The sequence below is a fragment of the Rhinolophus ferrumequinum genome, chromosome 3 (assembly GCF_004115265.2).
Source record: "Rhinolophus ferrumequinum isolate MPI-CBG mRhiFer1 chromosome 3, mRhiFer1_v1.p, whole genome shotgun sequence".
NCBI classification, from domain to species: Eukaryota; Metazoa; Chordata; class Mammalia; order Chiroptera; family Rhinolophidae; genus Rhinolophus; species Rhinolophus ferrumequinum.
Window position 1 is genome coordinate 61,285,073 of NC_046286.1, and position 11,880 is coordinate 61,296,952.

Sequence of the window (11,880 nt, forward strand, 5' to 3'; positions counted from 1 at the left end):
GTCTAGATTCCTTGCTTCTAACTACTATGTTAACACACACTTCTGGTCCATATCAGGTTTGAGAAGTTTCCCTTGTAAGAGATCCAAGGTTAAACCAAACAAACAAACAAAAAAACAGACAAATCTCTCCCCCCCACTTCCATGTGGCTGAGGTGAGCGAGGGTGTCTCAGCTAAGGTCGGGCCCTGGATCTGGTGGTGAAAGCTCTCTAGCCCGGGAGGGAAATGGAAAGGCAAGGGTGATCTCCTTCTTCCCCCATTTGTTATCTGGTTGGTGAGAGGAGATGGGGAAGGGACATCTCTAAGTAGACTTCCAAAGGAGTCATGTCATTCTTTGTTCTCTCTCTCTCTTTGGTTTTGTGCCCCTTTGCCCTAGGTCTCCAAATTGTTGCTGCCTCCTTAGAACCTGGTCTCTCTTGAAGGGACCACTTCTCCAGAGCTTAACTCATATTTACTCTTATTCCCACATCACCATGAGAAGTCTTTCCTGAGTGGAACTGATTCAGCTGGTTGTTAGGATCGTGGTAGAAAATTAATGGGCTCCAAGGCGGGAATGACTCTCCCCCTCCTCACAACCCCCCAGTTCTCCCGGGGAAATAGCCATGCCTACATTTTTGAAAGACGTTTTAATGGAGATGACTCCCCAAGTGAGGGAGACTTTTTTAAAAATTATTTATTTTTTTCAGTTACAGTTGACATTCAGTATTATTTTATGTTCGTTTCAGGTGTACAGCATAGTGTTTAGACAATTATATAATTTATGCAGTGATCCTCCCAATTAGTCTAGTACCCACCTGGCACTATACATAGTTATTACCATATCATTGACTATATTCCCTATGCTTTACATCCCCATGACTATTTCATAGCTTTCATTTTGTACTTCTTAATTCCTTCACCTTTTTCCCCCAGGAGGGAGACATTTTTGAACAGGGAGAAGTGTTGATAGATTTTGCCAGAAATTGAGGAGGCCCAGCGCCTGTGTCCCAGGGATGGGTCACAGTGATCCCAGAGATTTCAGAGGGACCTCAGAGTAGAACCTGGTCTGCTCAGTCTCTGATCTCCTCTACAGTCTGGCAGGACCAGAAACGCTCTCCTGAGCCCTGCTTATGGTTCTTGCTCACAGATACAATTGTCCACACATAACTTACAATGAGGAGAGATAATTAACGTTTCCTGGTAATATTCCTGACCCCAAAGAACACGTTTGCAGATAGGTTTCATCATTTTCGTGAGTTCAATTCATGTTTCAGGAACAAACGCTTTTATGTCTGTAGGTATACCTTTGTGATTATTTTTGTAGACCTTGAGTGCCGTACGCCCCTCAAATCAAGGGGTAGCATGCTTCCCCAAATTATGCATGAGGTCTCAGTCTACTTAGGGTCATTAACTGCCCCCCCGCCCCTGTATTTCCTGTAGAGGTTAGCGATATTTACTACATTACTACATTGTGGTACTTGAATAATTATACCTCAAATTATGTGAAAAATACTTTCTGAGTTTCATACTAAAGCATAGTCTTTATTTCAGAATGGTGACATAATAATATTCAGCATGTCATTGTAAGGTGCCTCCATTTAACAGCAGTGCTGGTTTGCAGCTGAGTCCTAGGAAGGATTTGTTAGGAGATGGTTAAAGTTATGTCAGATAAACAAAAAGATGAAGACCAGATTTAGAAGAGTGGCCTACAAGATACCAACTGAGGTGGCTAGAGCTATTCTATCACTCCCCAGCACACTTTCGGCTTCTTTTCTGGCCCCTTTTTATATCCCTGTTATAGTATACACCGTCTTAACGTAGTATGAAAACACTGCCCCATTTAGTCAAGTTACCCCAAAGCTACCATCTGGGTCACACCATGACAAGAAAAAGAAGTGTTTTCAGATGAAACTAATCCAAGACCAACCAGAATTGGCTTATTTTAATTTTTTATCCTTCATTTCATTTTAATTATAGCCCCTTGGAGCCAGTGACTATTTGGAGTTATCAAAGAATTTTGATACCGTATTTTTGCGAAACATTCCACAATTTACACTGGCAAAAAGAACTGAAGCTCGAAGATTCATCACTCTCATTGATAACTTTTATGATTTCAAGGTAAGGATATAGTGCATTTTCTCAAAATTGAATGTTTTAGACTGTGGAGCCAGATTGCCTGGGCCGGAGTGCTGGCCTACCACTTAGTTCACTTCTGTTCCTCAGTTTCCTCATTTGTAAATCGGGATAATATTTTTTACTTCAGAGAATTGTGAGGACAAAATTAGCCAATCCACGTAAAGCATTTAAAAGCCATGTCTTGGCACAAGCTGAGTGCTGTGTAAGTACTACTAGTAGAGTACTCGTAGTCGTGATAGTAGGAAGTAAAACTCCCTTCATTAGACATTCTGCTATGTTAATGATTCTAGACTGTTAATGATTCAACTCGACATATCATGTGCTTTTTCTGTGATGACGTACAACACAATGCCTTACCTAGACTGAGTGCTCAATGAATATTTGTTGCATGAATCAATGATTGGACTGATAAAATGAATGAATGAATGACTGCAGGATCCTCAGTATTGGAGCTCTCTCTCCCTAGGACCCAGGAAGTAGCATCGTACCGTCTTGTTGTTGTTGTTGTTTTTATCTGTGTGCTTTAGCATGAATTGCCGAGCCATTGTCCATTCATCAGAGGCAGTACAGCCTAGTGGTTAAGGAGTGGCCCCAGGGCCAGGCTGTCTACCTGGAAGACCAGCTTAACTGCTGGAGATTCACTGGCCTTCTGTAGACAAAGGGGGAACAACAGTACTTGTCTCATACACTTGTTGTGAGGATTACATGAGCACGTAAAGCACTTAGAACATCTTGTGGCATATCGTGAACTTACAATGGAGGTTAGCCACCATTAGTACATATCTGTAAATACAGAGTTATGGTAACAGTATAAGTGCAAATTCAAATTAGAGTTAATTTAAATATTTTACTGTCAGATACAATTTTTCTCCCTATTCCTATACAGAAATAGATCTAACAGTGATTCTAAAACTGAAGGGACTTTAGAGGGAGGAGGAAAGTACCAAAATCTGCTAGGAGGGAGAGGTGAGACTTTCATGTTCCATTTCTTTATTCATTCAACAACCTTTATCATGCCAACCACAGTGCTAAACGCTAGAAAATCAGTGACAAGCAAAGCCAGAAGTAGTGCCTACCTGCTATTGTCAGAGAAACATTAATTAAATGTCCACAGAACTAAATGTAAAGTCACCACTGAGGGACGATCTCTTGCAAAGAGAGAAAGGAGTATAGTAACGCAGAGCAGACTTATCTTGGTGGGCTGGGATGGGTGTGGACACGGGGAAGTCCTGCTGAGGACCACAAGCGTCAGAACCATCTGGGCTCCTTAAGATCTGGATTCCACAGCCCACCCATCTGACAAATGAGGACCTGGAACCTGCACGTTCACAAACTCTTCAAGTGCTTCTTAAAATGCTGAGAAGTGGTGACTGAACTCCAGTGCGGGGTGAAAGGGATCACCAGGGTGGGGAGTTTGCGGCATAGGCCCTGCGATTGGCCTGAGCATGATGGGGAGCCTCCCTTAGTGAGTGACCTCGAAATCTGCTGTGCGCCCCCCAGGGTCCACATGCATGTGATCAAGGAGTCGGGGAGGCAGGGCGCTGAGAACCATAGCTTGGGAATCAAGTCCTAACCCCTGTCTGCTGGGCTACTCATCCAGAGACTCTGCTTCAAAATAGTCACATGGGGTCCGGAATAAAGGGCGTGAGCCTGAAGGTGGCACTCTGTTTTTAGAGGGCTAATGCTTCAAGAACAAAGTGACAGAGGGACATTGGTAAGGGGTTCTTACAGTGCAGGATTGATAAACTTTTCTTTTTTAATTTTTCAGCTAGGAATACCTTGAAGAAAGCTTATCGTCCCCCCATCCTATCTCACCCCCATTGTTTCGCTTCTTAATTACAGAGAAAAAAAGTTTTTCTAGCAAAGTGATGGAATACCAGAACCACATTTGCTTTAACTAGATCTCACATTTAGAGTTTATACTCTTTCTTAAAAGAGGAGTCGAAATTATCTTATTTCAGAAATTGGGAGCATTAAGCAGACATTATTCTAAAATATATTCGTGGAAATTTGTGAAATTATAGTATTTCCAATTAAATAATGAAAAAACTGTCATTTGTGATTAAAAGGATTTATAAGAGGAGGTAGAAGGCCATTAGGAAATGGAAAAGCTAGTCCCAAATGTCAATACATTATTTTAAAATATTGGCATATTTATTTAAATAATGAGTTTAAAAGGATAACTGTGAATCCTGGAAACAAATTCAGGACTCTTTAAATATCAAGAAGAGTATGTTTTGTATTACTAGTGGATGTAAAATTTATAAAAATATAAAAGCTCTTTCCAATATATGATCCCATATACACACACTCACTCAAACACTTGTGTAATCGAGAAATATTAATGTAAAACTTAGTCTTTTTGAAGAATGTCTTGGCATGATGCTGATATAAATGTATGTTCTAGAAATTCGCGGTGTAATTAGAGTAGCAATGCACTGAACTTAGCACTGACTGCTAAAGAGGACTGCAAAATGGTAACCTCTTTACAGTGAGTCTGGGGACCATCTTTGTTGTGTACAGAGATGGGCTCCAAACAGCTAGGTCTAAATGTCAACTTTGGGGTGTCATTGAAAGACCATTGGACTTAGAACCGGAAGAGCTGGGCTGGCATTAGAAGCTGAAGCCTCTCCAGGCCTGAAGTTGCCCAAGAAAAGCTTTGTTCCCTACTTCACAGGATAGTATAAACTGTGGGGAAATATTTTGAAAGGTACTGTGAAGTTTAAGAATATCACTTTAAAAGGATCCAAACTATTAGGGAAAATATGGGCATTTTAAAAGCAAAAATCTAATCTCGGCGTTTGTCAAAACTCTGTTATGACAGAGTTTTATTCTGTGAGAGATTTGTTCTTACCTTCAACTTGTGAAGTGTCAGGAACAACACCATTTACACGTTTTCCTGTTTCAGGTGCGCATAATTTGCTCTGCATCGGCTCCTTTATCAAACTTATTTTTGCATCAACATCATGACAGTGGGTTGGAGCAAGGCAGAATACTGATGGATGATTTGGGGCTGAGCCAGGTAGGTGATATTACCATAATCTTTTTTTATTATAAAACAGCTTAATTGTTCTTGGTTTGATACGTGGCTACATTTTGAAAAAGGAATGCAAGTATATATTTAACCATTGATGTGCTGCTTTCTTCTAAAGCCAGTCTAGCAGACTTGCTCTCAAGATCACTAAGTATAGGGAATCACAGTCTTAGAATGAAAGGAATCTTAGCAATCGGTTTTGCTTATGTCAAAAACAAAGGCAAGATAGGTGGACTAGCGGGCAGGCGGCGGTCACACTACTTACTGACGAGAGGCAGCCCAGAGCTTATTCCATCACACCGTGCTGCCTTTTCTGGATGTTCTTCATGTCTCGGATGTGTAGAGTGCACAATGCAGTATCCAGGCATGCCAGCATGCGGGCTGGCTAGTCCAGGACCATGGAGGGCCTAGCAAGGTCCTTGGCTTACAAAGAAATCCCAATTGAAAAATTAAAAAAAAGATGGGGGGAAAGGTGAAGGAGAGTAAGAAGTTCAAATTTCCAGGTATAAAACAAATAAGTCATGGGGATGGAATGTACAGCATGGGGAATATAGTCAATAATATTGTGATAGCCTTGTACCATGTCAGATGGTTGCTGGACTTATCATGGTGATCACTTCTTTAGGTCTATAAATGTTGGATAACTATTGTGTATGCCTTCAACTAACATAATATTGTATGTTAGTTATATTTTAATAAAAATCTTTAAAAAAAATAAATATTATCTAACTATTGAAAAGAAAAAAAAAATCCCAAACTGCGTTCTGTAAACATTTATGAAGCACCTGTGGGTACCAGGCTCGGCACACCAGAACCAGCCAATGCTGGCCCATTTCTCCTGGTGCTTAGGGGCTGGTGATTCATTCACCCCATGCCAACCAGAAGTGACTTTGCGTTTCCTTCTTCTGTGTAAATATAAATAAGCACTATAGGCTATATTTCTCAATTTTAGACAATTGAAATATTAGTTAATGTTGTCTGACACCATATACCAAAATTCCCTCAAAATTGATTAAAGATTTGAATATAAGACCTGAAACAATAAAATACTTAGAAGAACACACAGGCACTAAACTTATGGACCTTGGTCTCAGAGGGGTTTTGTGAACTTGACCCCAAAGGCAAGGGAAATAAAAGAAAAATATTAATGAATGAGACTATATCAAACGAAAAAGCTTTTGCACAGCAAAAGAAACCATCAACGACAACAAAAAAGGGCAACCAACTGATGGGAGAAGATATTTGCAAATGATTCCTCCAATAAGGGGCTAATATCCAAAATACATAAAGAACTCACACAACTCAACAACAAAAATACAAACAATCTAATTATAAAATGTGCAGAGGACCTGAACAGACAATTTTCCAAGGAAGACATACAGATGGCTAACAGATAGATGAAAAGATACTCAGTGTCACTAGTTATAAGGGAAATGCAAATCAAATCCAGAATGAGATACCATCACATACCTTTTAAAATGGCAATTATCAATAAAACAAATAACAACCAGTGTTGGGAAGCATGTGGAGAAAAGAGAACCCTTGTACACTGCTGGTAGGAATATAAATTGGTGCAGCTGCTATGGAAAACAGTATGGAGGTTCCTCAAAAAATTAAGAATAGAGCTGCCATATTACCCAGCAATCCTTCTTTTGGGTATCTACTTGAAAATTTTGAAAACACTTATTCATAAAGATATACGAGTATGTACCCCTATGTTCACTGCAGCATTATTCACAGTGGCCAAGACATGGAAACTACCCAAGTGTCCTTCGACAGATGAATGGAAAGAAAAGATGTGATATATATATGCAATGGAATACTACTCAGCTATAAAAAAGATGAAATATTGCCATTTGTGACAACATGGATAGATCTTGAGAGTATTATGCAAAGTGAAAAAAGTCAGAGAAAAGGACAAGAACCATATGATTTCACTCATATGTGGCATATAAAGCAAAAAGCAACAAATGAACAAAATAAACAAACAAACTCATACAGACAACAGAATGGTGGTTACTGGAGGAGAAGGGGGGAGGGGAGGATAAAGAGTGTAAAGGGGGTCAAATATATTGTGATTTCAGGTGCTGAGCACATAATAAAGTTACAGACGTTGTATTCTGTTGTACACCTGAAATTTATATAATGTTATTAACCGTTGTTACCCTAATACATTTAATTTAAAAAGAAATATTAGTCAAAAACTTAAAACTATCTATGCTCACCCCCCCCAAATGACTGGAGCCCCATTCTTCCAACCCCAGAGGTAAAAGGCTATTTGGAATGAGAAAACAGTTCCTCATGAACCTGAGGAGAAATTATGCATTCTTAGGAGTTTGGGAAAATGAGGCCAATAATTCTCTAAAAAGCAAACTTTCAAAATATGATTACATGTAGAAATACATAGCGGCTTATAAACCTATGTTCTGAGACCTTTTGAAATGGTGGCTTCTCTAAGAGCAATACTTATATCCAAATAATGTCTTTGACAATTTGAAGGAATACACTTGAGAAACTACGTCCTCTCCGTTTTTAAAGTCCTTTAAATCACTGGCTTTTAAATTCTCCCCACCCCGTATCCCCGGGACATCAGAGTTCAGATATAAGGCAAACTGAGGTCAGCACTAGCGGCTAATGATATATGAAGAAATCAGGGCATGAGACCGCAGGGTTGTGCGGTTTTACAGTGGGTCAGTGGGAAACATGGATTCAGGAGTCCAGAACTTTCCTCTGAGAGTATAATAGCAAACCCCTAAAGTAAGAGACAAAAATTCAATGTCCACTTCATGGCTGTGATCCCCTGTTGGTGTCACTAGTCCCAGGCTCTTTACTGGCCTCACAGAGGGCTCCCCAACTGAACCCTAGATAGGAGGGAGGTTAAGCGTCCCCGCAGCTGAGGACCAGAGTAAGCTCCCAGGCCGTCTCCAGGCGCCACCGGAGGGCCCTCAGCCATCCAGTTTGGAAAAGGTTCTTCAGAGGTTTGTCCTCAGGGCCTCCCTTCAGTAGTGTAACCCTGTCTGTGACCCTCAGAGAGGGCGGCAACCTCTTCCTAACTTGACAGAACTACTGTTTTTTTGTCGTTAATTATTTCTGGAATGCACTTTTGGAGAAAGAATTCCTTTTTTGTCTGGAATGTCCTTAAGATTTTACAGAGAACTTGGATCTGAGCAAAATTTTTTCATATTTGGATTTTTGGGTGTCATGTTAGCTTTAATCATTCTAATGCTTTCCTTACTGTTTTCTCCCTGGTAATTTGTTCTAGTTATTGATTATTGGTTTAAATTAGTTGAGTCTCTAGTCTCAATTTAAGAGATTGTATATGGAAAAAAAATTCATAGAACATTTTATAATCTAAACACATAAACCTAAAAAGTTTTTTTTTTAAACCTGCACTTAAATTCTTATTTGTGGTGGTTTTAATTGGTGCTGGGTTATTGTTTTTTTGTTTTGTTTTGTTTTTTGGCCATCAGGACTCAGCGGAAGGACTTTCCATGTTTACTGGAGAAGAGGAAATCTTTGCATTTCAGCGCACGATTTCCCGACTCACAGAAATGCAGACTGAACAGTACTGGAATGAAGGGGACAGAAGCAAGGCATAACCATCACTTTTGCATGAATAAAACTCCAGACAAATGATTACCGCAGGGAGAACTCTTTATTATGGGACTTGAAGGAATCATTTTCTCATCATTAATTATGTACTTTGTCCTCTGGACCATTGTAATCTAAAATTGCCGTCAAAGATGGGTTCGTAAGTTAAAGCCATTTGTATAGGTCTACTTTTGCCTCTTTTTTGGCCTAATTTCTGCACCACAAAATTAAAATCAGCACTACTGGAAATTAATATAGGAGCAGACATTTGGCTTCATAGTAAGCTACCTGAACGAATCTTGAATACAACACGCAGTAAATGCAGGGTGTCTGGACATCTCCGAGCTCTGGCTACATAATAGAAAAATATATATCTTTTATGAGAGGGGAAGAAAATCCCTTTATTTCAACCCAAAGCAAAAAAGTGTTCTGATCTTATAAACTAAAGCGAATAACATTTTAGAATATGGGCTTATACATGGGATTTGGGGGAGCTCTATATTATACTAATGTCCCAGGCCTTCAGGTTTCCACACAACAGAGAATATATTTTTTACCCTGAGGTCAAGTTTGGCAGCCAGGACCTGATCTCCAGCAGATACAGAGTGGCCTGAACAAATTGAAGATTATGACACCAGAGAATCAGGAGCAAGAGTGTCAAATTGCAGCTGGACAAGCAGATCCCCCAACTCTGACAGCCAGAAATAGGACAGATACCAGGAATGGGGACCAGTGAGAGAGGGTTGGGAGCGGACAGAGTCCTGGACACACCAAGGGCAGAGTGGGCTCCTGCTTCCCTGAGCCCAGCAGGACCACCGTGGACAGCGGGCTCCTTCGGCTGCTCCTACGCGTTTGCTCTGGTCACAGACGCCACTCCCCAACCTTGCCTCTGCTTCAGCAGGGAGATGGACCTAGTAGTAACCTGGAAAGAACACTTGATGAATTTACTTAAATAAAATCCGATTTGTCCTTCACTGAGGTCATTCTTTGATTCATTCAAGTACAACCTGACTTTGCTATTATTGTCACGGAAAGGATCTTGGTTGAGGCTGTTACAAAAGTCTAAGTCCCTCTTCAAGAAAAAAAAGAGAAAAGATAAAAAGGCGAAATCCACAAAGTCTTGTAAAAATCAAATATTTTGGGGGGGTAGACACAGGTGAGTCAGTTCAAATAAATGAGTACTGTCATCAGCATAAGGAAGCTCATTGAACCTGCTTAATTTATAAATGAGTAGTCTATCCACATTAGTCTATTTTGAACATTAACCTAAGTCAAGCAGATAAATGGGTATGGTACCTAAGTACAGAGAAATGTTTAAATCAAGGCTTCTGAAACTTAACTGTGGTTTAAAAATATTCTTATTGAAGTAAAACAGTGAGTTCAAGAAGAGGTTAAATAGGTTAAGAGGGAGAAAGGATGGGAAATAACTACTGTTTGCCAAATTTATTGCTAGACATTTATCTGATCTCAGGTAAGAGTTAATTTAGAAGAGTTAATATAATCATCCCTTTGGCAATGTTACGTAGCTTAACCTGAGATTCAGTTTACAAAACTCATGTCCTATATGTTATACCATACCACCTCTATAAAAAAAGAAACATTTTTAATGTCGATTCTTTTTTTTTAAACTCAGTAAAGGTGAGTTTACAACAGAACCATTGCTTTGAACTCAATAAATATAAAATGTTTAACTTTATTCTTTCAATCTTAGCATTTTGCTTTTCACATTTCTTTGATAATTATGCCATACCTTCCTTAAAAGGTAGTGTGAATGGATGGACAGACAGACAGATGGACAGCCTGACTGATAGAAACAGGAACTGTCCCTGATTGTGTGGGAGTATGTGACACAGTCCCCCACTCCAGTCCTGTTGTAAAAGCTCATTTGAGGTCAAGTCTTTGGAACTCGAATTTCATTTTTCCATATAAACAATAGTGTAATGTTAGTTAGGCCCTGGCTTAACGCACAGAAGCCTGTGGAATTCTCACTGTAGATGCCCTGTAATTTTGGTGTTAAAAAACTTAAATTCCTTTTGAAAGATTGTTGTATACGATTATGTCCCCACTATTGTCTCATCCCCCTACCCCTCTCTGGGCCTGGTGGGCTAGGCCATAGTGGCAGGGATTTTCTGAGCTGGGAGTGGAGTTTACAGGGGCGTGCTATGGGTGTTTGATGTCGTGACCTAGGTACCAGGAAGAGAAAGGAGGGAGCTTCATGGAACTGGAAATGATACATCTGTATCCCCATCTCCTCCTACAAAGTCTGTTTCATAAAACAGCCTGCAAGAAAAAGAAACAAACGTCTTGAATAGCCATTACTAGGAAACAATATGGTAGCTCTACTAAAAGAAAATTAACGCCAAAATGAAGCGTGAAAAAATGACCCCTACAGTGAAAAGCCGTGTTTAATTCATGTGTATTTCTTCTGAGCCCTGCCCCTATTCCATCCTCAGCGTGCCAGCTTTTCTCCAGCGTTGCATGAAATCTCTCAGCAAATGCTGTTTTGTGAAAGCTTTAAGTTTATACTTGAAGATGGAGGTTTGAGCTGAGTATTGCTGTGGAACACTCACACTCACCTAGAAACTCAGACTGAGGAAATATTTATAGTCGGAAAAATGACAAGGGTGCCTTCTGAAATGACCACTAACCCCCAGCTTAGTAGAAATTACGTGGAGAAAATGGGAAACTTTTCTTAAAAAAAAAAAAAAGAGAAAAACATGATCACTGCATTATACTTGTATTTCTTTAAGCAGTGGATAGGCTTATTTGTCAACATCAATAATAGTGAAAAGAAAAACATGGTGGACTTAAAGAATTTTTAATCTGTTTTGATGTTTCTAAGGCCCAAAAGACTAGTACCATTCTAATCAAATTTATGCATTTTCAGTGGGATTTCATATTTTAGTCATAAAACGATACTTTAATCTTCCGGAAGTATATTTCCTGTACATACATGTATGCAAATAGTGTAATTTTAAAATTACTTGGAATTTTGAAAAAGATGAAAATTTCACTTGTATAAATGGGTATGTTCATATCCATTTATTTATTTAACATTAAGAAACACATAGTGCTTACTGTCTTTTGGGCATGGGTCTAAGTGTTTTATAAAAAAATGATTTTGATCCTTATAACAATCCTA

The 11,880-nt window shown here is 39.5% G+C and overlaps 1 protein-coding gene across 2 annotated transcripts in view; it reads left to right on the plus strand.

Moving 5' to 3' along the window:
* The window catches only part of AFG1L (AFG1 like ATPase), a 183,204-nt gene extending 173,048 nt beyond the window's left edge, over positions 1 to 10,156 (plus strand). The window contains exons 11-13 of one of the 2 annotated variants that reach the window (XM_033101618.1): positions 1,955 to 2,095; positions 5,022 to 5,135; positions 8,618 to 10,156. In XM_033101618.1, coding sequence (XP_032957509.1) covers positions 1,955 to 2,095; positions 5,022 to 5,135; positions 8,618 to 8,746 — 384 coding nt within the window. In that variant the 3' untranslated portion in view covers positions 8,747 to 10,156. The remainder of the gene's footprint in view (positions 1 to 1,954; positions 2,096 to 5,021; positions 5,136 to 8,617) is intronic. The other variant, XM_033101627.1, reaches the window with a different exon arrangement.
* The last annotated feature ends 1,724 nt before the right edge of the window (positions 10,157 to 11,880 follow it).